Source organism: Aythya fuligula, chromosome 24, assembly GCF_009819795.1.
Source record: "Aythya fuligula isolate bAytFul2 chromosome 24, bAytFul2.pri, whole genome shotgun sequence".
Lineage (NCBI taxonomy): Eukaryota > Metazoa > Chordata > Aves > Anseriformes > Anatidae > Aythya > Aythya fuligula.
In genome coordinates this window covers 2347798-2374617 of record NC_045582.1, presented here as the reverse complement: position 1 = coordinate 2374617, position 26820 = coordinate 2347798, and the positions used below count along the sequence as shown (strand labels likewise).

Below are 26820 nucleotides of genomic sequence, written 5' to 3'. Positions count from 1 at the left end.
ATAGGTGGAAGAGCCAGTAAAGCATTTCACAATGTCCACACCCTGACCTATAAAGGTGTCTAAAGTTTTGCTGTGAGATGCCTGTTCCTGTGTATGAATCACGTAGAAAAAGGAAGAATCTATGAACAGGAAAGCAAATAAGAATAATGCTGGAGAGGCTTGCACCCCCTGCCCTCCACACTTCCTGTACTATAAAGCAAAAGCATCTTAATTACCGACTCTAATGCGCACTTGGCTTCGTGAAATCAGAACTAATCTGGGGCCTGTTTTACTACATACTGATTCCTCTTCATTCCTTCCTCGGTATAGTTCTGTGTTTCTTTCCAAGTTACGTTTTAAAGATATCTTTAATTGTATAACTATACTGAAATGACCTATTTGAGCCATACATCTAAGGGTTGGCATAAAGGAATTGTTTGAAAAAAAAAAACACATTAAACACAAGTATCAATACGTTACAACTGTATTTTGGACTGTCCTTATGACAGAAACTTAGAGCTGACAAAGTACTAGACATGACCTCATGGTGAAACAGGTGCATGGCTGCTTCTTCTAGACATATTAAATTGCCTTTTGAATGTCTGAATATGCATCAGAAGCTTAAAGGCATAAAATCATAACATCAGCTGTGGTAAAGACGCTTTCAATAACTATCTAGACTTCAGGGGTAAATTTTTCTGCAGTGCAACGTCCTAAGGACAAGTCAAAAGGATTTAATTTGATAGGCTGTTATTAGGCTCTAATGAAAGCAACGAAAAGGAGGAATATAATTTAATTAAAGAAAACTTAATTTAATTTAGAGGAATAATTATTTGCAGCAGGCAGGGAAAAGAAGAAAGAAACAAGCCAACAAGTAGCTGACAAACTGTACAGTACTTCTTTAGTACTGATAGTTCCAGAGAAAAAGTACCCATTTTGGCTCAAATCTACACCTCCTGAATCATGCATGCAAGAAACTAAAGCATAAAAGGCATAACACAACTAAACTGGAAGCAACTCTTAGCAGAGCAATTTCAAAGCAGGAAATATGTAAATGCTCTTAGAAGCAGACAGAAAACTGTGATTTTAAAGTTACTGTAATACACAATAAATGTTTGTTCATTGTCTTTTGTATTATAAAAACAAGGAGTTCTGTTTGAGGAACGGGAGTTGTGAAAACTCCTTTGCTAGACACTATGAAAATTCTTTTGCTTAATGTAACAAAAAAGAGAACCCCCTCCCCTTCTCTCCTTCTGCATCTCAGTTGCCTCTTTTGTTCAAAGACACTGCTGCAAAGTTCATGTAACCATCTCCTGATAAGTTGCTAAACTAGTGTATCAACATCCTGCATTCCTGTCTCACGCTGGGCCAACATGACCAAATAAAAAAAAGAAGTTGAACCACAACGCGGAGGAAGACTACGGCCTTCATCTTCACGACCACCAGAGGGACAGAGACGACCCCCTAGCAACAGTGCGCGCAGTCGCAGAATATACCAGGATGTGCTGCGTAATCCCGGAATTACCAAGATATAAAAAGGGACCCTGGCGGGGGTGAGGTGCGCGCCGTTGGAGGAGCCGAGACTCCCCGGCCGCCCAGCGCTGTTTTGCTTGCTGTTGCTTACTCAATAAATTCCTTTCTATTATTAATGCAATGCTCTCTGAAAATTAATTAAGGGGGCAACTTATAACAAAATTTGGTGCCGTGACTCGGATGAAGGCAATCTGATTGAAAGACCTTCGGAGGGGGCGCCCCGCTGATTTCAGCGGCCTTCGCTAGGACTGCTTTCATTCAAATCCTTCACCGACGAACCCTAAATTCGGCAGCAAGCAAATAAAGCCGGCAACCCCTAGTAATCTTTGTGCACGAAGACCGAACGAAGACTCAGGAGTGAGTAAGTATAGGCCGGTGATCCGTTCGGTTGGGGTTGGGTATCCTGGAGCGTGTCGCTGTGAGACGTCCAATTGCGGACGAAGCGAGTGCGGACCCCTCGGTAGTGCGGTTCCCACATCCCGCGAGGGACTGGGCCACGAAAAGGGGGAAGCGATTTGTGTGTGTGTGTGAAGGCGCTCCAGAAGATGGGACAGAAGAAGAGTAAGCCTTCTGGTCCCATGGGCGGGGTAACATCTGATGTTAGGTTACCCCGGGATTAATGATTAAAAATTGGGAGGATTCCCCTTTTAGGCGGGGAAGGAATAAAGTAAAAATGATACATTATTGTGTTGAAGTTTGGGGTGGTAAACAGATTTGAGGAGACCACCTTTACTGGCCCGTATTTGGGTCCTTTGAAGATTGGGTTTGCCAGGCCCTAAATATTTATGTAAACTCAAAAGAACCTTTTAGTTTGGAAGAAAGTGAATATGCACATTTGTGGATCAGCTCGGAAACTCGAGCCAATTTATATCCTCTAAAAGAAAAAGGAGGGGATGGGAGGCACAAGAAAAACCGAGAATTAGAGATCCCAGCCCCACTGCCTCCCTATATTCCACCATCCCCACCTGCAGCCCCTCCGACTCCCGGGCTTCTTAATCTGCAACCCCAGGGGGATGCCAATAACAACTCTGATTCTAGCACTCAGGGATTAGTGACTAGGAATATGTGGCAGTCCCCATTAACTCCGGGGACGTCTGAGATTTTAAGAAAGAGACAGGAGGAGGGTAAGCGATCTTTAATGGCAACTGGCATAATGTTTGCAGCTGCTGAGGAATAATTCTAACTGGAATAATAACTGTACATTGTATATTGTATATATAAAAGCCCGGGCATTTTTGTTAAAGTGTTCTTTTATACATATGTTAATATGTAAATATAAGAACTGCCATTGAGGTGTATGTCTAAGGGAACAAAATTTGCCCAGGTATATTATCGGCTCATCAGGTTTAAATGTCCCCAGTGTAATTGTCTACAGGCAGTTAATTTACAGTGGTCTGTTTTTACTTGTGTATCTGTATATTGTGGATTTTGGAGGGATTGGGATTGACTAGTAAAGATCTTCTAGGAAAACGGTGGAATATTAACCACTGTAGATTACAATAGGAAAAGTTCAAAGCAAAGAAACCCCGAGGAAAAGCCTCCTAGGATGTATACTAACACATTGGAGGGATATAGTGGGCTGAGAGGGTACAGTGAGTAAAAGAGCCCTTATCAAATATTGTAATCAGTGGTGGCCACTTTATAAAGTAGAGGATGGAGCGGAGTGGCCCCTAAATGGAACTACTAATTATAACACCATACTACAGTCAATGTTGTTTTTGTGGAAAGAAGGAAAACAGGATGAAATGTTGTATATTGATGTTGTTTCAGCATCTTGGAGGGAAAAGGTACGGAATTAAGTTGGCCCCTGACTGAGCCTTTGATGTCGGCATTAGAAAAGTAAAGGCTAGAGAAAGATAAAGGAAGTGTTAAAAGGTTTGTGGAAAGTGTTAAAGGTATTCGAAGTTGAATGAGCAGGGAAAGGTGATGTAGGTATTATCTAAGTAACAGTCTAGAAGTTTTGGTATATTTGCATATTTGCTGTGGTGTTTGTTCAGTTTCCCAAGCATCAGGGAGGGGGGAACAGCCTGCTCCACCAGGGGCCTCTCCAGTGGCCGCAGGGGGGCTTCGGCTCCAGCGCCTGGAGCGCCTCCTCCCCCTCCTTCTGCACTGACTTTGGTGTCTGCGGGGGGGTTTCTCGCTCTCCCAGCTGCTGTTGAGCAGCAGGTTTTTGTTTGTTTGTTTGTTTGTTTGTTTGTTTTCGTGGATGTGCTCTCACAGAGGCACGGACTATGTTGCTATGGCTTGGCTCTGGGCAGCAGTGGGCCTCTTTAGGGCCAGATGAAATTGTCCCTTATCTACCACGGGGAGGTTTCTGTTTTTGTTTTGCTTTGTTTTTCACGGGGGCTGCCACTGCAGTTTCCCACCCCCACACCCCTCACACACCCTCAAACCTTGCCATCAAACCCAATACACTGGAGCAGCTAAATCATTACTGACTTGTAAAGCATCAGGGATTAAATTAACTAATGAAACCCTAAATGTGATGGGGGTAGAAGGGACTGGGATAACAGTGCCACTTTTGGGGGATACCAAGCTGAGACCAGGGGATAAAATGATCACTGGGCAATTATTGTATGTATCCAAGGCGGAAACTAACTTGTTGGGAAGGGATTTGATGATTAAATTGGGCATTCAACTAGTAAATTGTTAGACTGGAATAACAGTGTTATTAATGGAGTGCTCTCAGGCCCTGAGAGCAAACGTATATTCACCTCTGACTGGAAAGACCCTGAAATGGGGGCAGAAGCAACAATATAGGTGGACAATTTTACCTCAGGGGTTTACAGGGCCACCTATCTATTTGGGTAAATTCTAAAAAAGATTTTGGGGCAATTACAACCTCCCAAGGAGGTATTATTGTTACAAATATGTGGATCATTTTAAGGAAAATCGATACTCCCTGATGGGAGAGAAATGCTGAATAAAGTGATAATGAGGCAAATAACTGTTTTACATCAGAAGAATCATTGGGAGGTGCAAGCAATGTGTGATGTTGTTCTAAGAAAGCATGTCTGTGTAGGAATATATACTTCAGGGAAGCACACATGCAGAGGATGTACTATATGTCAAAGGGTAAATAAAATGGTCTTCTGTAACCTATCTAGAGGGGGACGGGAGACAGGGCTTTGACCTTTCCAAAGTATACAGGTAGACTTTACTGAGTTACTTGTTTGTCCTAATTGACCACGTGACTGAATGGGTGTAAAGCTTTACTGCAAGGATTAAAGCAGGCCTTAGAGATTGAGTGGGATTTTCACAGCCCTTGGCACCCCTCCTCTTCTGGAAAGGTAGAGCGAATGAATGGTGAAATTAAGAAACAACTAACAAAACTTGTGCTGGAAACTAAGGCTTCTTGGGTAAAATGCTTACCTCTTGCACTGTTAAACATATGGACGCAGCCCAGAACTGATATAGGAATTTCTCCTTTTGAAATGCTATATGGTATGCCCTATGACTTGGAATTGCCACTTGATCACTCTCAATTCTAATTAAGACTTGGAAAGAGACTTTTTTAACACCACTATGGGGAAGGCCCCTATGTTGTTTTGCTTACCACAGAAACGGCTATTCGAACTGCGGAGAAAGGATGGACACATGCCAGCTGTGTGAAAGGACCAGTCCGGGAAGGTAAACGGGAGGCAGCTCCAGGCCCTGACGACTTGAAGCTGACACTAAGGCGGACTCGATAAGTATTGTGTATTATCTGTGTATCGTGGGAAGGGGAGGAGGCCCTGTTTCGGAGGCTCCCTATTAGGTTCCCCTGAAGAACACTGCTGCTGCCAAGAAGAACTGATACCTTGTAGTTCGCTGCAACCGAACTGACAAGCGAGGCAGAGAAGTGAAAACGGTGGGGGACTGAGGGGTCGACAATTTAGATGGGCTCCGACCACCTCCTACGATACATGGGAGTCAGTATCATCGTTTTGGTCAGCTATGGGTCTGCGCATCCCCACCAGCCTTTTAAATGGAGCTTAATCAGATGGGAGGATCAATTCATCATCCAGCAAACAACGACAGCGGGTGCTCCCAGTTTCCGCATCACATTATGTGACCTGGCGTCAGTGCAGCCATGCTTTAACCTATCAGGATTTTATTTCTGCCCAAGTTCTAACCCAGGAAAGGGGTACTGTAATTATCCAAACGCATATTATTGTGCATACTGGGGGTGTGAAACCATTGCTACGGACTGGACACTCGGGGCTGGTCGGAATAAATTCTTACAAGTGGGATATGGGCCGCAAGGTTGTAACTGACAAGTGGATCCCCGTTACAGGTGGCAAGTGCATGGTATAGGGTATACAGGAACCTTCCACGGAAATAAAGAAATTTGCAAGGTTCTATATATAAATATAACAAACTTGGACGATACTAGCTGGGTACTAGGAAAATGTCAGATTTTACGAACACGGAACAGATAGGGGAGGACTCATACTAATAAAAAGGAGGATGCTGATGGGCCCCAGGCAGTAGGAACAAATGAGGTATTGTCAGAAAATGTCCAGGGAATCCAGCCTGTGGAAAATACTACAGTGCCAACCCTCGGCAGCCCTACAAGCTCAGGTAAAGCTGAGAATGATAACATAGTTGAGAATAACATATGGGGGGGTCATGAATGCCAGCTACCAATTATTAAACAAAACAAGCCCAAATGTAACAAAACACTGTTGATTATGCTTTAGTATAAGGCCTTCATATTATGATGCTATTGGGGATCCTGGGGAGCCCACCTGCACAAAGAACAGCCCTCTACATTGCAGTTGGGGAAAAGACATAAGGGTAAGACTAACACAAGTCACTGGAGGTGGTAGGTGTGTGGGCACGGTTCCTAGTGGGAAGTGTCACCTATGTAATACCATGGAGAATGGAAAACAATCAACCGAGTGGCTAATCCCAGCCAACAACGCTAGGTGGGTTTGTTCGTGAGTGGGCGTAACTCTTTGTCTATCACTAAAACTCTTTAATGCGTCTCGTGATTTTTGTATACAGGTGATAATTATACCAAGGATTCTATACCACCCTGAGGATTGTATGTATACCCAGCACACAGTGGCAAGTTATCATCTGGAAAGACGGGAACCATTCACGGCTCTAACTTTGGCCACCCTAATAATCCTGGGAGGAGCTGGAGTGGGGACCAGGGTAGCCTCATTGGTTAAACAAAATCAAGAATTTACTTACCTGACCCAAACTGAACAATCCATCTCGGCCCTGGAAAATCTATCAGGTCACTTCAGAGGTAGTGTTACAAAATCGTAGGGGATTAGATTTGGTATTTTTCAACAGGACGGGCTGTTTGCAGCCCTGAAAGAGGAATGCTGTGTATGCTGATCACACTGGAGTGGTAAGAGATACAATGGCAAGACCCAGGGAAGGGTTGGAAAAAAGGAAACGGGAGAATGAAGCCCAACAGAGCTGGTACGAATCTTGGTTTAATTATTCACCTTGGCTTACTACTTTATTATCAACAATAGCAGGACCTTTGTTGTTATTAATAATAGCACTAACTTTTGGACCATGTATTTTTAATAAATTGATTGCGATTGTAAAGGGATGTTTAGAAGCGGCACATCTAATGCTCATACATGCCAAATACGAGCCAATAAGTACCAACAAAGGAATCAAGGAAACATTAGTTCTTAGTAGCCAGGCATTGCAGAGATTCAATGAACAAAATGAGTAACTAAAAGAAAAAGGAGGGATTGTAATACACAATAAATGTTTGTTCATTGTCTTTTGTATTATAAAAACAAGGAGTTCTGTTTGAGGAACGGGAGTTGTGAAAACTCCTTTGCTAGACACTATGAAAATTCTTTTGCTTAATGTAACAAAAAAGAGAACCCCCTCCCCTTCTCTCCTTCTGCATCTCAGTTGCCTCTTTTGTTCAAAGACACTGCTGCAAAGTTCATGTAACCATCTCCTGATAAGTTGCTAAACTAGTGTATCAACATCCTGCATTCCTGTCTCACGCTGGGCCAACATGACCAAATAAAAAAAAGAAGTTGAACCACAACGCGGAGGAAGACTACGGCCTTCATCTTCACGACCACCAGAGGGACAGAGACGACCCCCTAGCAACAGTGCGCGCAGTCGCAGAATATACCAGGATGTGCTGCGTAATCCCGGAATTACCAAGATATAAAAAGGGACCCTGGCGGGGGTGAGGTGCGCGCCGTTGGAGGAGCCGAGACTCCCCGGCCGCCCAGCGCTGTTTTGCTTGCTGTTGCTTACTCAATAAATTCCTTTCTATTATTAATGCAATGCTCTCTGAAAATTAATTAAGGGGGCAACTTATAACAGTTACCAGTGCAGGAAAAAACACCACCACTTCTCTCCTTCCTTATTATAGAGACAAATAATATTTTTTAAGCCATTTCAGTGTCCAAGCTCCATTTCTTTGTTAATCTTCCCACAGAACAGTTTCAGAGCGGTTACCTTCTTGTGAATTATATGTTCCACTGGAAATAACATTGCCACAAAAACATAAAAACAGAAACAAACAGACAAACAAAAACCCAAAGGAACAACGAAAAAATCCTTTAATGTCTAGAGCTTTCAGCTCTCTAAAAATTAAGATATTTGAGTATCAGTCATGAAGAAAGGGGCAGCATTCAGAGGGGTAATGAACACGCCTATCACCACAAATTCAGCTTTTGGGATTTAGAAAGATAGATAATCCTCGTTGCCATTGCTTACAAGCTCCCTGCCGTACACAACGCTAAACTCTTTGTAATTACAGCTTGTGGCTGTGAAGATAAACACAGCTTCACACATTTGGCCGCAAGAGCTATGCAAAACATTTTTCTTCTGGACATAGGAACAGAAAAGTGGGTAGTATGTGAACTTTTGTTATGTAATACGCCACTTGCATTAACTGTGCTCAGCTTCCAGCACGGCTTCTCCAGCTGTAGCTGTAGCTCTTTTCAGAAGGCGTGTGGTGGCCTCTAGTGACAGCCAGCTATACACGCATTGCACCTCTGCTCCAAATGGCACGAAAATGGGACTGCTACGCCTACGGTATGACAGCAATCTGTGCCTTCTGTGCGATGCTTAAGGCTAATGGGGCATTTTTAACTGGACGTTTCTGTTGAAATATTGGTGTATTGCACATTCCTGAAATGACAAGGATTGCTTTCTTAAAAAAAGCTAGGGAAAAATTCTACACAAATGTGAATGCGTGCGATGCAGTGTGTTCATACACGGCTTTTATGGTGTACTATCAGTGTGTGTATATATTTGCACAGGGCCACGAAAATGGTATTTGCTTACTGAATCATACAGATAGGTTTGAGGTAGTCCTGTGTGGAGCCAGGAGTTGGACTCATGAGTGTTGTGGGGCTCTTCCAAGTCGGGATATTTCATGATCTGTGATCTCGGAATATCTGCTCATGGTTACTGAACTGTTCCAGCTTTATGCTAGCTGTAAATGGTTTGATATGACTGTATACAAACCACACATTTATGTTCACAGATGTTCAGTAAATGTTGCTATTGGCTGTTGCCACACCTAGGAAAAATGCAAAATTCACCGGCTTACTGCTTTTCTCAGTCCACCGTTGCACATGATTTTTACAAGGGAAAAATTCCTGCTGATAGACTTTTAGATTATATTAGAACTGATATTCATGATACTTTTAGGGGAGAAAAAGAAGAGAAGGCTCATTTGTATGGCCTGGAGCTGTTTTCCTTGGCACTGAAATCTGATTCTGCTCGAGGAGAGCAGCTAAGACAGGAAAGGCAGCTCCCGACTTTCATTTGCAACCTGTGGTTGGGGAAGGATGTATCCTACACACTGCCGTGCGCACCACTCTGAGATCTGGAGTACTTCTACAAGTATCACACAATTTAAAGGGATGTTTTAAATTTACCTCTGCTCAAAAGCTCACCACAGAAAATAATAAGGTGAGGTGTTTTGACGATTAGGATATTTTCACTGGACAAAAGATAAAAAGGAGAGGGAAATAGGGAAAAACTATATATGTGAGGAAGACAGTGTAAGATCTTGGGCTGCAGATGTTCAGGGCTTATGTGCCGCTGGTTAATTAGTGACATCACCTGGTCCTTGCTCTCATCTGATTTGGTTACGGTGCTTTTGGAGCTTGTCCAAGCTCCATCCACTCGTTCTGTGGGAAAACCTCTATTCTTTCAAAAGACTAAGCAATGACAATAGTGAGAAATCTTTTTTTCTTCCCATGAACTTTAGTCAGACCCATACATTTCCCATTTAGTGGCTCCCAGGTAAAAGAGACCAGCATGGGACATATCCTAATAACAGGTGCAAAGGGAAATTTCCTGCAGACTGCAGGGATTATTGCTCCCTGTAACTTCAGCGATCAGGGAAATCATGCTTTCTCAATCTATATTGCTACACAGTGCTCCTGGATCACAGTCTGCAAAACACAAAACACCTCTGTTTACTGTTTGCATTCTAGGGTGCAGCATTTGCATTAACAAATGGTGCAAATATACATTCAGGGTGGAGAATTGTCCTAAGAACTTTTTCAGTCTTTCAGGAAAAAATAAAAAGAAAGAATTCAAGATCTGCTATTGGTTCATATCTACATAAGAAAATTATTTAATTTTTTGCCCCGAAAGCTCATGTTACATGGTTTCCTTTGTTGTAAACTGGATGACATAAATCAGGAAGCAATGTCTTCTCGTAAGTAGGCTACGAAGAGAAGAAGGGGAAATTCTCAGTCACAGAAATACTGAATAGTGGAATATGGCCAGAATATTGAACATGGAATTCCTCTTCCTTGAATGCACTTTGTACAGTGGAAGTCTTTTTACGACATCATTATAAGAGATCTTCGGGAATCAAACTCTTATGGCACAAAACCCAAACTGAAATCAACAACGTAGTTACCAGGACTACTGAACGGGCACTGGATTTCACTGTGAAAATGGATCATCGCTAAAGCCCGAATTAAAAGGCTTTTCTTTAGTTAAATCCTCAAGTCAGCCAAAAGGAAAGCGTATGTTCCACCTAAAGGCTGCAGAGACACAGAACCAAAGCTGGGTGTGTCTTTTTTCCTTGAACTCTCATGACTGGTTACATATAACTTGTTAGTAACGGTGAGTAATACGAAATGGCATGCACACGTTATCAAAACCCTTCATGAGTTATCTTCATAGCTCTGTAATAGGCACTAAATGTCTGTCATATAGGCAAGAGATCTTCAGGACATCAAACAACTCACTGATGTTGCTATGGACATTTTGTTAGGACTCCACACCAACCCTTCAGACTGACCACACCACCGCAGGCAGCGTTACGCAGGGTTATCCCCAGGCTGTCCTCAACGGAAAGCGCACAGCGGAGTCTTGAGTTGGAAACTGCACTACCAAACTGAAGCACTAGCAAAGCATTAACAGCACCTCTTCCACTGATCAAAGCTGCAGATATCAGACAATATAATATTTTTGATGTTTCTCAACAGCTATTTAGATTATCTCCTGTTACAATCATTTCTGTGAATAAAAATAAGGCGGCCCCTATTCTTCCAGATAACACCTGGGCATAGTTCGAGTGGCAGCAGGAGCTATCAACCACTCCCAGCTGAGTGTAACTGTGCAGCTGTGAGCCATGACAAGTCAAATGCCCTCCAGCCAGCTGAGGGACACAGCCCACATTACATTTCTGGTACAGATACAGCCTTTCCTGTTCACTCTTGCAGTTTTCAGTGGTTTATATATTCAATGATTCATTCAACATATTCTGTGAAAATCTGGATTGAGGGAAAAAAAAAAAAAAAAAGGAGTAAAACCCACCTGTGGTATGAATTATACCTATACCAAACCTCGTAAATATTCTTACAGATATTCCAGGTTATTTTTTGGAAGGAGAAGCATATATAAACTGATAAGACCGGAGAAATTGTCAGTAAGCAAACTGGAGAAGAAAAGAAACAATGCTAGGGAAATTCAGCCTGGTATCTTTCAAAGCTATGTCAACTTGACACTATTGCTCTGTACATCCAGCTGGGTATGCCTTGAACACTTTTGCTTAAAATCAAGAGGATTTTGGAAGAAATAGGACTGCTGAAGGTTCAGCTCGACCTTAAAGAGCAGAGCCTGTGGCCAAGACAAAAGTCTGATCCAATCCTGTTGTCCATTTTTATTCAGGTCACAGTACAAGATGAAGTCAGAGCAAAGTTTAGAAGGTTTTATGTATTGGTGAATTTTATTTTGCTATCAATCTGAAATGTATTTTTTTATTATTCTTATGTTTCTAGATAGTCTCCAACTTCTATAAATTTCAAACATGTGACATTCATTTAACAACACATGCAGTTAGGTTTTGGTTTTTTGATATTTAAACTCTGTATCTGCTTCCCCATATGGAAGTACGGTAGCTGTTAATAGAAAGATTAAGAATTTGACCCACAAAAGCCAGTCTAGGCCTTTGATGACATCCTGCTGCATTTATACGCAAACATGAAAGTTAACAAATAGCCTTTGGCTTTTCCACAATGAAAGAAAGAATGAAACCTTCAAATGAGGTTTAGAAAAAATACCATCAAGGTAAATGGAAACTAATTTTAATGAATACTGAGAAGACAAAGCAGAATGTTTACTATCAAATAGGCTATCAGAAAATATTGTAAGAGATCCAGGCAGTGAAGTTCATAGCCAAGAGATGTAACCGTAGCAGGATATTTGCTGTATTCTTCTTACAGTTGTAAAGATGTAAGCTCTGCCCTGTCCTATCTAGTCTGAATGCTTTCAGTAAATAAAAGACCCACCTTGAGTTTCTATAGCAACAGCCCAAATGACTGGGCTAGTGTACTTTGATTTGAACTGTCATAAAAGTTTTTCAGACATTTATCCTTATCGGTTACACCCAAAGATGTTCAAGGTCCGAGACAATTCATACAGCTGAACAGCATCTTCATGCAAAAAAAAAAAAAAAAATCTGCCCTGCATGCTGATCACTGTGGTTTGGAGACGTGTACTTTCAGAACAGCTAACGATGACACCTTAACTCTTGCCTTGCTACAGTACTGTTTAAACTGATCTGTTGCACTGTGATCTAAAAGCAATTTAGCAGAATTGGTTCTGCGATATCCCAGGCTTGGCTGTTCTCAGAAACCTAAGGATGCTTCCAAGATACAATCCAATGCCCCCAAGCTTTGCGTCTCACCCATTTCCTTGCCCCACGGTGGAAGACCACTATGTTCAGCAGCTGCTTTCCACTAGCACAAAGAGCACTTGTTAACTGTTCTACGTGACTAGCTGTACATTAATAATACACTAAGTGCAGCAAATGCAGTGCCCCAAGGAACTACACCTCTGCTTTGTCCTGGTGCACACCTGCTACAGGCTTTCCTGCAGCACTAATAACCCCCTCAGCAACCAGCTTTGTCCCTTGCCTTCCATTTCATCTCAGCATTGTGCATCTCAAAAGCACGCACCACCCTGGCTTTAGGAACTATTAGAAACACAGCCCGTTGGGTTTCTTCGTGCACTGAACAGAGGCAGGTGGTTTCCTGGTAATGACTACAACACCTGTGTTTGTGGCAAAACAGCCAGCAGTGGAACAGGTCAGCTGGGGGTATCTTAGCCCAGCGCACTGACAGGGCAGAGGCACCCTTGCTTTGCTTTAACTCCAGCCATGCAGGAGGGATGGGAGCTGTGCTGGGAACAGAATCTCAGGGCCTTTTATCACTCCATGGATGTCAGCATCTCACACGTAAAATGAAGTGGGCAACCATGATGATTTATGATACTCTGATTATTTTATCTCTCCACAAAGCCATACTCTGCTTAGTTTCAACTGCACTGAAACCCAGTTCAACTTGTAAGGGTCTTCTAATACTCAGTGACGATACATTCAATGCAAGCTAACTACAATGCTGTTCATTTTTAAAACTGAACTCCACTTTGTGCTTACTAGGAAATGAATCAGCAGGGTAGGTACAGATGCCACCTTTCTAATAATTTATAGGCAGTTCCAAGCTGTCCTCAGGCCTAGACCATGGCTCACTCAAGAGAAATATATACTTGATTGAAGATATAAATATTTGAAGTCTCGTCACATATAGTCAACTCTTAATTTTATAAACTGCACATAGGGGTAAGAATTGACTTGGTTGTTCAAAAGGGCTATAGAGACAATGGGTGCAGATACACTGCTATAAATGATTCAGCAGTTAATTTGTTTTATCGTTTATTCAAAATGGTAACTAAGCAAGCCAAACTATCAAAAAAAAAAAAAAAAAAACACCACCCATTGCATTACCCAGAGTGCGGGGACAATATGCTGTGGGTTATTTGCGCTGACACCAACTACTTTATGTGTCAATAGAGGTGGGGTTCATGACATTGTGCTTCCTCTTTGAGATACAGTATAAAGGTTTACGGAGCACACGCCGTTCTTCACTTCAGCTGCTCTGTGTGTGTGGAGATTTAGCCCTTTCATTTGAAGAGGAAGAAAATGGCATTCTCTAACCGAAGCTTCCAGATGGGTTCAAGCACCCGCTTCCAAACTTTTGCACCCAGTGTCAGTGGTTTATCTGTTAGGAGCTCAGCCATCCAGAAGCTCCAGGCACCCAGCGTCTATGGTGGAGCCGGGGGCTATGGCACCCGCATATCCACTGGCAGCAGCCTTGGACAGAACTTTGGCAGTAGCTTCCACCTTAATGTTACTGGTAACGATGTGCTGCTCGCTGGCAATGAGAAATCGACCATGCAAAATCTAAATGACCGGCTGGCTTCCTATCTGGAGAGGGTGCGCTCTCTAGAAAAGGCAAACTCCTTGCTTGAAAAGCAGATCAAGGAGTGGTATGAGAAGAACGTCACACACGTAAGGCAGGACCACAGTGCTTACTTTAAAACAATTGAGGATCTTCAAAATAAGGTAAGATTTCATACAGCTATCTATAACAATATGAATTGCAATTTGGGTGGAGATGGGTAACAATCTGTTGTGTTAACCCTACTTGTTCAAATTGTAATTGTCTGACCAAGAACAATAAATGCTTTACTATGACCAGATACAAATTAGTGACAGATTATACATAGCTCATACATGCCTACAGATGTGAGTAATCTAATATGTGAAATACCTCAGAATGAATTAATTCTATTATATTTGCCTTAGGTGATTTTAATAGTTTTCTGACTATTAAAGTTTTCTGGTGATCAAGTGAGAAAGGGCTTTCATTTACATTAATTCATCTGCTGGATTTTGTCCTCCAGATACGATAAGTCCATTGGACTTACATCCAAAATCCAGACCCCTTTTATGCACTTTAAAGGGAATTTAGCTTAAACCCAGACGACTAACAGACTGCTAAAGTTTAGAGGATGAAGTCCGCATGCAGAATTAATTTCTAGGAATAGATGTGTCCGTTTATGTGCACAGATTCTCATCCTCTCCTTCTCCTGCCTCAGAACTTTTTTCTATTTTCAAGCAGATTTGCTTCTATCAGTACCATAATGTGCAGGAAAATATAATACATTGATAAAATAATGCATTTCTCAATACATCATCTAGATGCATTATATGCACTTCACTGAGATTATATATATATAATTTTCTTTTGAGATTAAAAATATTTTTGGTTGCTGATGCACATTCAGTTTCATAAATGCCAAACAAAGCTATCTTCTATAATATTTAAGAATCACTCGGTATCCATTGCAAGTCGTGCTGTCAATGCTTCATCCATTTCCAACCATTCCTTTCTAGATTAGTGCTGCACAGTTGGAAAATGCAAGGCTCGTCCTGCAGATTGACAATGCCAAACTGGCTGCTGATGATTTCAGACTGAAGTAAGTTGCATGAGCATTTCATACTTTCTCCTTTTTTCTGTTCATGAAAGCTTCTAGTTACATATATCAAAGCTGAGAAGTAAACCTTCTCTAATGCAAAGTTTAGTAAAAAGAAACATTTTAGGACTAAGGCAGTAGTAGTTATTGATTCTGTCATTTTCATCAGACAGCTGCGTTTTGGTGATGACAAAACAAGCCTTGTTTTCCAGGTTTGAGAATGAACTCCTTCTCAGGCAAAGTGTTGAGAATGACATCAATGGACTGCTGAGAGTTCGTGATGACTTGACTCTGACGAAATCTGATTTGGAGTCACAGATTGAAAATGTGAATGAAGAACTACTTTTCCTTAAGAGGAACCATGAGGAGGTGAGAGCAGCAGAACACTGTTGTGGAGAGCTTTTTTTGTCAGTGGCATACATAAACTCAGCCGCACTCGGAATAATGAAATCTTCATGAAGAATACGAAAGAATATTGCACTTACGGTGGGATTCAGCTCCAGATTAGCACATCAAAATTTAGGTGTCTATTCATATATTACCTATGTGAATGCTATTGCCTATGTTTCTGTTACAATCAACTGAGAGACCAACAAAATAGACATAACCTGGAGAATGACTCATCTTACCACAGAGCAAACACCCACAGGCTGCTCGGCTGAGATGCCCTCTGGTCTCTGCTGGTTGTAACAGGAGCTCGGCTCATGCAGAGATAGCTGCGAGTCAGATATCTGTACTGGGTATCTCCTAGGTTAGAAACTAAGCAGTGAAGGTTTTCTTTAAGAATAATTTATGTTTTATGAGTTGCTACCACACAAAAGCATGCAAATGGGAACTATGACTTCTACACTCATTCCATGGATCTGGTCCTGAGGAAATCATCTTTTTATAATATGTTTATCTATTATATAACATGTATTGCTACAGAATAAATAACGTTTTATAACGTTTTCTAGCATGGCAGGTAGTAAACAGTATTTACAAGGCGATTAAGTTATCTTGCCCTGAGAAGCAATTTAATAATTACTTCTATTTCTGTAAATTTTGAATTTCCTTCCAATATTCAGGACTGAAAGTTCCCTTTAGCTGATGCTGATACCGTGCTCTGTGTTGTAGGAAGTGGGCAGACTGCAGAAACAAGTGGGAGGCTCAGTTAATGTAGAGGTGGATGCTGCTCCAAGTATTGATCTTGCAACTATTATGGAAAACATGAGACGGCAATATGAAGAAATGGCAGAAAAGAACCGTCAAGAAGCCAAAGAACGATTTGAGAAGCAGGTAAGGTCAATGACTTAAACATCAGCAAGAACCTCAGTCATGTTGAGTTCTAGCTTACAGTCCTTCTATTTCTGTATTTCAGACTGAAGAACTGAACCAGGAAGTCGCAATTAATATGGAACAACTGCAAGAGCAAAAGGGAGAGATCACAGAGCGGAGACAGATCTACCAGAGTCTGGAGCTAGAATTACAGTCTCATCTGAACATGGTAAATAATAAACAGTACTTAAATTTCACAGAATTTCACAGAATTTTCTAGGTTGGAAGAGACCTCAAGGTCATCGAGTCCAACCTCCAACCTAACGCTAACAGCCCTCCACTAAAAGCTTGTGTTAAGTAGATAGCTACAGAGAAAAATACAGAAACCAACACATTTTTCAATCAAAATGTAAGGACAAAATGTATCCTCTTGAATAATAATACATCTCTGTTCTTTTCACCAACTGTAGAAGAAGGCTTTAGAAGACACGCTGGATGACACTGAAGCACGTTATACTTACCAGCTAAATCAAATACAGGAAGCAGTTGCCAGGTTAGAGGCTCAGTTGAGGCAACTCCGCTCTGACATGGAGGCTCAAAACAACGAGTACACCATACTGCTGGACATCAAGACTCGCCTGGAAATGGAGATTGCCACATACCGCCGCCTGCTGGAAGGAGAGGACAGCAGGTGAGGATACACGGGCACGCTGTCAGCTTCGGGCAGGGTGACAGCTGACAGCATTGCAAAGATGGTCTGTATTCATGGATGGTGAAAGTGGTACAGTCTGCTCCTTGGGAACTGGTTTCTGAAGGAAAAAAACTTTCTATTGCCCAGCTCCCAGCTGTAGATTCCAAGCAGGCTGCAGTTTGTGCTCGGTTTCAGAAGCTGCCGTGGAAGTTGGTTGAGTCTGTATCTGTCATCCTGTGCACAGGTACATACTGTGACTCTTCCTGAGCTGAGCAGCTTGATAGCTGTTCATACTCCATAACGTCAGTGATGGGACTTGCGATTGACTTTTCCATGACTATAATGACTGTAACCCAGGCTAGATATTTTTTAAAACTCCTTTAGACACAACAGGCACCTGGTCACATTACAACAAGGCAGTCACACTGACCTCCCGCAGCCTGCAATGGATTCTGTTCTGCTGTTCTTGTGTCACTAGCAGCCAAGCTACTAAAATATGTAAGGAAGTGCAAGTGAGCCCACACTTAACATCTGGATGCTCCAGTATCCCATATTCCATAGTGGAAAGAGCAGAGATCTGTGAAAGAGCACAGAGCAAGACAGGCAGAGTGATGTTTCCCACAAAGACTCTACCTGTTCAGCAGTTCTGGCTCAGGAACTAGTTGGGGCATATCTGCATGAGCTGAAGTTGTAGCACTGCAGGAACTGCTCTGCAGGTTAATTTCACCTACAGTTTATGCTTAACAAATTCTACTTTAACTGAGAAAACTCATTTAAACACATGGTTTCACATCCTGATGAAAGGGAATCACCTACCTGAACGTACAGGGAATGTACAAGGTTGTTTCTTTAATATATTAGGCACAATATATTTACATTTGTCAATTTATGATTTGAACAGGTCTGTCCAAGTGAATTTACCTGCAGAGGAGACTGAAAAAGGTACGTCACACGAACATACATATTTTTTGATGGCTTCCTGTTGAAATGTTATGGCATTAAGTAGCCTGATGTAAAACAACACAGTTTCAGAGCAAATTATTGACCAGTGAAATATTACGTAACATATAGCATGTTAGAAGGAAGATAAACCATAAACTGAATCTCCCAGAAGTTTACTTTTTAGTAACTGCATTGAAAAGATGCCTTTGTCTGTTTTCTCATTAGTGGAACTGCTGAGAGCACTATTTTTCTGTTAATATAGACTGCATTTTATTAATTTAGTGTTCAATTTCATTAGCAGAATCAAATAAAATTAAGAAGATCAAAACAATTGTTGAAGAGGTGGTTGATGGCAAGGTCATCTCCTCTGAGGTAAAAGAGATTGAAGAGAAGATATAAACAGCGCCAGCAGAAGCGAGACAGCCTCTGAGCTCTAATTACATCATTAAACTTTATACAGAGTCCAATCTAATTCTCCAATTCTCCCTGAAATCAGTGGTGGAAAAATGCCAAATTATCAAATCTCAAACATTTTTTTTTTTTGTTGGGGGTGTTAATAAAAATTATGTTTTGCATCAGGAAGTTATGAAGTGCAAGGTTTGGAGTTTACTTATGCAGTGACTAAATATCTTGATGAAAGAAAACACAGATCAGCCTGTTACAAATGTGTTATTGTTTCCAAGACAAATAAAAGCTGAAGTGTTAGTCTTCATTTACATCAGAGTCTTAATATTACACTTAAAGAGTTGCTCAGTATAAATTTGAAAGTCAAATGTCCTGTAGTGTGAATTTACTACAGCTTTGAAAATCATAAAAATTGAATTTAGAAAAATATCGACACAAGTCTTCATTACTGAAGTTCCAAAGCACTGAACTGGTGCAAGCCATTAGATGAAGATATGGGACAAAATTTGTTCATGTGCTTGACAAACTGGAAGTTTTTAAAAGATACCTGTTATTTCTGAAACCTTAATGGACAACTTATCAAAACTTTAAAAGGAAGAATTAACTTGATAGGTATGATATGCCCCCTATCAAATGTGCTAGTTTAACTGCAATCCAGAGGTTAGCAATCTATTTTTCTCTAATGTACTAGAACATTTAGAGTAGGTATTTTTAAAAATATATTAAAATGCTGATTCAGTGGATCTTTTCTGAACTTGAACTACCATCCAAATGCAATGCAGCCTCACTTCAGGAAAAAAATGATTTTCCAATAAATAAATGTCCATTTACATTTCATAATAAAATAAAATGTAAAATTTAATACGTCTTTTTATTATTTTCACTCTCTTTCATCAGGGACTATACCAAGCAAAGGTATTTCATCAAAAGAATATATTTTGCCTTTCAGTTCAGGAATAAGGAGTACCATTTCTGTTGAACCCCTCTCTATCAAAACCCACATGAAGCTTTTCCCATGCAGTACAAGTCTCCTATGCCACACCCAGATCTTCAGTCCAAGGAGTCTACTTTTTCCTCTTCACAACATAAACACAAAAGCTCTTCCTTTTGAAATCTCACCTGTCCAGTACATTATTTACTGTACATATAAAGCTGCCAAACAAAATAATCTTCTGCTTTCACAATCATGAGTCACTGATACCAGGCTATCACATCATTTCTACACAAATGCTTTACTTAAACCTTTGATCTACTGCTCATAATACAGGTCTGCCAAAAAAAAAAAAAAAAAAAAAAAAAAAAAAAAAAAAAGCATCTGTACTTTTAGACGGAGGTTAATTAAAAATGAATAAATTTCTGTTGACAAATCCAGTGGTATAATGAAGCCAGGACAAAGAAAAAGCAATTTTCCATTTATCAAAATAACTTCAAAAGGGAAGTATAATGATTTGGAAGGGTTTCCATGCCAAAACTTGTAACCTGCAAGAGCTATCTTTGATCTTTAGATTTACATTATAAAAGGCACAAAAAAAACCTAGTCAGGTGTTTCTGTGATGGTCTTTCATGTCCAACTGCATTAGACTTAAAAAACCATCAGTGACAAAAATGCAGTTGTAAACCATCGTGCTGTGAACTTACACAACACCCTCAACTGAGTTGTCCTGTGAACCCTAGGTAGAGGGCAGCAGGAAAAGACCTACGGTCAGATTGATTTGACAGCATTTATAATTTCTGCATGGACCACACATGGATCCATACATCATAAAGGCTGAGGAGCAGACATACTGTTGGAGCACCATGGATGAAAGGTGCAATCAGTGAGCCACTGCCAGACAGAAGTCTGATGGCTCCTTCTTCTCTCCCTGCACTTGAAAAGGTGTCTGGAGGTCCTTTCTATCTCTTTAAGCACAAAGAAGATGTTGTAAGAGAAACATTGGTTTCGGCATTAGATGGGTATTTCAATGACTAAAGCTTTAGGGAAGAAAACAACTATAAATTATGTCTAGTGTAATCAAGAATATTTTGTGTTTTCGTATTAATGACCAAGCTGAGGATCACTGCTTGTCCGCGTCTCCCCACATACAAAAAGTGTTGACCGTTTTTCTAACTTCTTATCAAACGCACCGAGAACACTAATCCGGCAGAGGTTCATGCCAGAGAAGTACTGTGAAGAGAAACACATTTCTGACACGCCAGGAAGTCTGATATGAAAGGCATCATTCTACTGCCTTAAGCATACTTCTACAATAATAGCCCCAAACCAAGAAAGCAAAGAATATGTAATGACAAAAAAAATTATTTAAGATGGATTTAAAAGTGAAAAGAAATTTCTGTGCTCCATTACACATGGCAAAACATTATCAGGATGTCTTAGCTCTACTCCACCCATTCCTCCTCATACAGCAAACACCTGGAGGGTGCCAGATTTCTGCTCCCATGGGCAATTTAGATTTGCACGCATTATTTAGCTTGGTCAGGGCATACTAAGCTTACCTCCTTCCCCCCTCCCCAAAGAAGAGAACAGGGAAAGAATGAAGAATTTTGGTAGGAGGTGGGGACTGCTGCTGCAACACCCACGACATTCCCTATATAAAGGCTTAACGGTTCCCCGCTCAGGTGTCTGCTGAGCAAACAGAGCACCTGGAGCACCATGGCCCTTTCCGTGCGCACCAGCGGCGGCTCCCGGCAGTTCTCCTCTCGGAGTGGCCTTGGCGGGGGAGCTCTGCGGATGTCCAACGCTAGCGGCGCGGGAGGCTTCGGTGGCAGCGGGCTTGGCTTTGGTGGAGGAGCCGGGGGAGGTTTTGGTGCCACTTCTCTGCTTGGTTATGGCTCCAGCTTCAGTGGGGGATTTGGGAGCAGCTTAGGTAGTGGTTTTGGTGGGGGGTTTGGCGGCGGTGGAGGTGGTGGCTACGGCAGTGGCTTAGGCGGTGGTTTTGGGGGAGGCTTAGGAAGCGGTTTTGGTAGCAGTTCAGGTGCTGGTTTTGGAGGTGGCTTCGGTGGTGGCTCAGGTGCTGGGTTTGGAGGTGGTTTTGGTGGTGGCTCAGGTGCTGGGTTTGGAGGTGGTTTTGGCACTGGTGGCGGGGGGGATGGCGGCCTTCTTTCCGGCTCCAAAAAAGAAACGATGCAGAACCTCAATGACCGTCTGGCTGCTTATCTGGACAAAGTACGATCTCTGGAGGATGCCAATACAGAGCTGGAGCGCAAAATCCGAGAGTGGTATGAGAAAAATGGCCCTGGAACTGGTGTTCCTGGGTCTGGGAACGACTACAGTAAATATTATCCAATAATTGAAGATCTTCGAAACAAGGTAGCAAAGCAATGTACTTAATGCATCTTTGCATTTGTAATTCACCTAATAATAATTGGAGACAAATAACAAATTTCTTTCAGAAACCAAGCACAAAATTCTTCTATGTTAACGACTCTTGTAATAATCCTCCGTCACACTGCACTAGTACGTGCTGAATTTGTCTTGTGTATTGACCGCAGTTCTGTAGCTGTATCACACAATGCTGTGACATGACTTGGTTTAACTGGAATAAAGGAGAAGGCAGTGATAGAATCCAGTTGTACTAGCTCTTGTTGATTGAAGTGTTTGCATTTTAGCAAGTTTCATGTTTTTTATATTACAAATTCAGTTCCTGAAGCTGAGAGACTACCTGGCAAGCTCTTCAGAGATTACAAACCACAGAACACAAACGTGTATTCTTCCATTAAATGAAACATTCTGATTTGCGAAGTTGAAAATCTGTCCTATATATTTTCATATTTAGCAAATTCTATGAGAGTCTAACAACTTCCTTTTATTACAGTCATATTTAAAATTACAGTTATGTAGAAAGCTCTATCGATCTGCAAAGCCACTAGGCTATAAAATCACTCTCTGGACATTGCTTGCATTCCAGATCATTAATGCAACTATCGACAACGCAAGAATCATTCTGCAGGTCGATAACGCCAGACTGGCTGCCGATGATTTCAGACTGAAGTAAGTGCATTGCAAACTTGTAATAAAAAAAATACAATACAAAATACAATATACTATAAAAATAAAAAAAAATGTAATATTGCAAAACCTGTCACTATTATTTTAAGGGAAAAAATCCTATGTATTTAGAAGTATCTCATTGCAGAATATGTTAATTATTAATATTGTAATAGTTTTGTGTATTAAGATTTCATATTAAAAGCTATATAAGCACAGAGTAAGTTTGCATTTGACCTCATCAACCACATAAAAAGCACATTTAATTACTTTCTTCACAGATATGAGAATGAAGTGGCTCTTCGCCAGAGTGTGGAGGCTGACATCAATGGTCTGCGCAGAGTTCTCGATGAGCTGACCTTGACAAGAGCTGATTTGGAGATGCAGATTGAAAGTCTGAATGAAGAACTGGCTTATCTTAAGAAGAATCATGAAGAGGTACTTTTTTTATTTCTTTGTATATTCATAACAAGGTAGATGGAAGTGCGAAACATCAAATTATTCCCTTATTTATGCCAGTGGGAGTTTCTTGGTTCCATTATTTGGTTTGTTTGCTGTTCTGAGTTTGCTAAGAGAAGGAGGGAAAGAAATAGGCACCCAAGCTATGGGCTCTAGATGATGCAGGATTACTGTTCTTCTAAGTTCTGCCACTAGAAATACTGCCAGGCCATTTCTCTAAGAACGCAGAAGATATCTTCATGTACACTCAGGGCTTATGGAGTGCTGGCCCCAAAAAGTTGCTGTTCTCTTAGCTCCTGGCTTAGCAGAACTAAACTTTTCACATTTTCCTCTTGACAAATCAACTCAGATGCCAGTTGCTTGTTTTATTCTGCCTATACACTACCACCACAGCAGTCACTGTGTTGCAGAAAGTTGATACAAAATTTGCCATTAAAAATTATAAAGGAAATGGGAGCCAACTCAGATGCTTATCAGTCTTCCAGTTACTATTTTTACTCATAGCCTAGGTGTACAGGCTAGAGAAGAATCAAAAAGTTAAATAACAAGACTATTGAGACAAATGGAACAGACAGGCAAGATCTTTATTAATACTTCACTGTTTTATATTCTTCAGAGATGAAATAAAACTTAATTAGGAAGGATTCTTGTTGCAGAAGAATTTACATCACTCCTATTTCTCTATACATATTTCTGGTAGAACTATTTTGCCTTTCATTAACAGAATCTTTTATTTCTAATCTCTCCAGGAGCTTCAGGGCTTCCAGAGCAATGCAGTTGGCCAAGTCAGCGTTGAAATGGATGCTGCTCCAGGAATTGACCTCACCAAGCTTTTGAATGACATGAGGGGACAGTATGAAGTCATCGCCGAGCAAAACCGTAAAGAGGCTGAAGCATGGTTCAATGAAAAAGTAACAGCCACATAAATAGCAAATGCAGCCAAATGCATGTAAAAGAGAATTGAGTATTCGAAACAGGAGAATTACAATCTGCTTCTTGCCATTTCAGAGTGGGGAGCTGAAAAGGGAAATCTCCACCAATACCGAGCAGCTTCAGTCAGGAAAGAGTGAGATCACAGATCTAAAACGGACTCTCCAGAGCTTGGAAATTGAACTACAATCCCAGCTTGCCATGGTAGGTTGAAAGGAAACTGCTAACTTTACAATTTTCCAACTTAAAAGCATTTTTTATATCTTGCACTATTCTACGGGATTAGTGACTTGCATTTATTTCCTATTAAAATCCACACTCTTTTAGTTCCTAAATAGTAGTCATATATATATAATTGGATTGCAAGTAGCATGTTATAAAACAAATGAGCTTTTATTTTCACATTCAGCAAAGTAGCAGCAAAGGCCAATTACCAAACTAGTATTTCAAGAAAAAAATAAATGTCTCTAAGTATTGAGGCCATAGTTACTCCCATAAACTGTTTCAGTTGTCTTTGCATTTGTAAAGAATCCTGTTTTCCTCAGTCAGATTATTTAAAATCCTTCTTACACAGAAAAAATCCCTTGAAGACACTTTAGCAGAAACGGAAGGAGGTTACTGCGCTCAGCTTTCACAAATGCAACTTCAGATTGGGAATCTGGAGTCTCAGCTGTTTCAGGTCAGGGCTGATATGGAACGGCAGAATGCAGAGTATCAACAACTTCTAGACATCAAGAGTCGTCTGGAAATGGAGATTGAAACCTACCGTCGTCTGATGGATGGCGAGTTTGTGTAAGTAAATAATTCATATAAAATATCTGTTTTACTTTCTGTAGCAATATCCTTTCCAGGAAAAGAGAAGAGGGATAAACAAGTGCTATGTTCACCAGAAGACAGGAAAGCACATACAAAGATTCCGAATAATCAGCTCTTCTTTACAAATACAACAAATGAACCATTTTGCTCAGTGATTATATTAATCAATGAATGGCAGCATGAAAAGGGAATAATACACGTTCTCGTGCACCTGACAAACATTCTGCAATATAGCATGTCTCTCATTCATTTTTAGGAGTGGAGGACAAGGACTCACATTTGAAAGCTCATCTTTGACAGGGTCTAAATCACAAACACAATCACTGGATTCTTCTCAGGGTAGGTAGAAATCAACTGAATACATATTTATCTTACAGCTGTTATAATAGTTCTGACCATTACCATTCAAATAAATGTGTTCCCATGTTAATTATATGCACTGCTTTATATAACCATTAAAATTAGTAGATACAGAATCATTAAGTACTCATTTAGAATTCTCAATACTGTCTGAATGAGGGATGAAATGTCCCAATAATATTATTTCTAAAGTCATTATTGTAAGTAAAATAATGTATGCTATTCTGCTTAACTACATCATAGAGTTCATCATAGCAAGTAGCCAATTTAAAAGGAAAGAGGATATAATTGTTGATGCAAGGCATGTTAACAATTTCATAATTCTTTTGTCTTGTTTATGCTGTTTAGATCCTACCAAAACTAGAAAGATCAAGACAATTGTTGAGGAAGTGGTAGATGGAAAGGTTGTTGCATCCCACGTTAAGGAAGTTGAAGAGAAGATATAAGGCACAGCCTGATATTGCAAAGGATCCATTCATTCCATGTTGCTTTCAAAGCAGAAGTGGATAAATAACTTTTTTCATTAGTATGAAGTAAAAAAATAGATTGGCTTTTTAACTAAGATTCTTTTACATAAAACATGCATTTTCATTCTTAGCAGGCATGCAATGTACTTTCTACTTCAGTCTATTGGTGTTACCTGCATTATTTTCACGGTGTTGTTTAATTCTATCATCAGTTCTTTGTTCAGTAACTAGAAATGTGATACAAACGTTAGGCATTCATTTAGATGTGCTTCTCTATATTTTTGAGCTAAAATAATTTCGCTATTCTAACCTAATTTTCCAGATTTCTTGGCTAATAAAAAAGGACTCAAAAAGCTTTAAGGTATTAGCCTCCTTTCATTCTTCATGTCATAATTTAAGACTGTAGATCCTGAGCTGTATTTGCCATTTTACTCTCATTTGCTCTACCATATATTGTGCCTATGGTACAGTGCACCCCATTTTAAGAAGTTAATCCAACAGTAGAAAAAGCACATGCTAAAAAAATACTGTTTACATGTGGGATTAAAGGAATACTTGATACCATACAAATTAAATATACCAATTTACAGCAATACAAAAGATTAAGAGGGAAGTTTTTTTGCAATCAGAACAACGTAACGTAGAGACCACAAGTTCAGTGGAAAAGAACCTATATGCTGGTTTCAAAGCAGCTACAAATGTTGGTTAGATGTCCCGGAGTGCCATCTGGTGGGAGCCCAATACAATATTTTGAATCCTACATTGGACTTCCGGTTGTCCAACTACTTAAAAGAACCTCTTATCCAGAACAAAATTAGGAACCAGAACACAATCCCTTTACAATATATGTCAGTCTTTTTTCTTGAGACAAAATGTTGACAATTTTTGTGTGAATACAGATACGAGTTACTGTGGCCTCTTACATGCATATCATTGTTTCTCTACAATACAAATGTTCTCGCATTCTATCACATTCCTTAAACAATTGATTCAAACTAAAATTTTTATGTGAGCACGGCTTTCGTACCGCACTTCCTTTTTCCCCTTTGCAAACCCAACCACTAGCATTTTTCTGCTTCCTGTTTGGAACCAATAAAAGGCAGGGTAGTTAAAACAATAATCAAAGAACTGGTAGAATCACATCTAAAATCCATTCAGTTAAATAAAAACCAGTGTGATAAATAACACAAAGAAATTAAATACAAGATTCTTCAATATATGTC

At 40.5% G+C, this 26820-nt stretch overlaps 2 protein-coding genes and 1 long non-coding RNA gene across 3 annotated transcripts; all 3 read left to right on the top strand.

Moving 5' to 3' along the window:
* The first annotated feature begins 1732 nt into the window (after positions 1–1732).
* Positions 1733–11143, top strand: LOC116498618. Its single transcript, XR_004254189.1, has 3 exons — positions 1733–1873; positions 8984–8985; positions 11131–11143. It is a non-coding gene; the product is annotated as an uncharacterized LOC116498618 (long non-coding RNA).
* Positions 11144–13948: 2805 nt separating this feature from the next.
* LOC116498366 (keratin, type I cytoskeletal 20-like) lies at positions 13949–18718 on the top strand. Its single transcript, XM_032202594.1, has 8 exons — positions 13949–14371; positions 15206–15288; positions 15498–15654; positions 16402–16563; positions 16646–16771; positions 17013–17233; positions 18135–18175; positions 18474–18718. Exons 1-8 carry the CDS (start codon positions 13949–13951, stop codon positions 18572–18574), a joined length of 1314 nt encoding a protein of 437 aa, XP_032058485.1. The 3' UTR covers positions 18575–18718.
* Positions 18719–21230: 2512 nt separating this feature from the next.
* On the top strand, positions 21231–25900 carry LOC116498365 (keratin, type I cytoskeletal 12-like). The gene is made up of 8 exons (XM_032202593.1): positions 21231–21887; positions 22486–22568; positions 22847–23003; positions 23774–23935; positions 24033–24158; positions 24529–24740; positions 25027–25109; positions 25479–25900. Exons 1-8 carry the CDS (start codon positions 21231–21233, stop codon positions 25574–25576), a joined length of 1578 nt encoding a protein of 525 aa, XP_032058484.1. The 3' UTR covers positions 25577–25900.
* Positions 25901–26820: the final 920 nt, after the last annotated feature.

Coding starts and splice junctions, on each gene's coding strand:
- LOC116498366 (XM_032202594.1), top strand. CDS start 13,949: ATGGCATTCTCTAACCGAAGCTTCCAGATGGGTTCAAGCACCCGCTTC. Junction 14,372..15,205: donor TTGAGGATCTTCAAAATAAG/GTAAGATTTCAT, acceptor ATTCCTTTCTAG/ATTAGTGCTGCACAGTTGGA. Junction 16,772..17,012: donor TACAGTCTCATCTGAACATG/GTAAATAATAAA, acceptor CACCAACTGTAG/AAGAAGGCTTTAGAAGACAC.
- LOC116498365 (XM_032202593.1), top strand. CDS start 21,231: ATGGCCCTTTCCGTGCGCACCAGCGGCGGCTCCCGGCAGTTCTCCTCT. Junction 23,004..23,773: donor TTAAGAAGAATCATGAAGAG/GTACTTTTTTTA, acceptor TAATCTCTCCAG/GAGCTTCAGGGCTTCCAGAG. Junction 24,159..24,528: donor TACAATCCCAGCTTGCCATG/GTAGGTTGAAAG, acceptor CTTCTTACACAG/AAAAAATCCCTTGAAGACAC.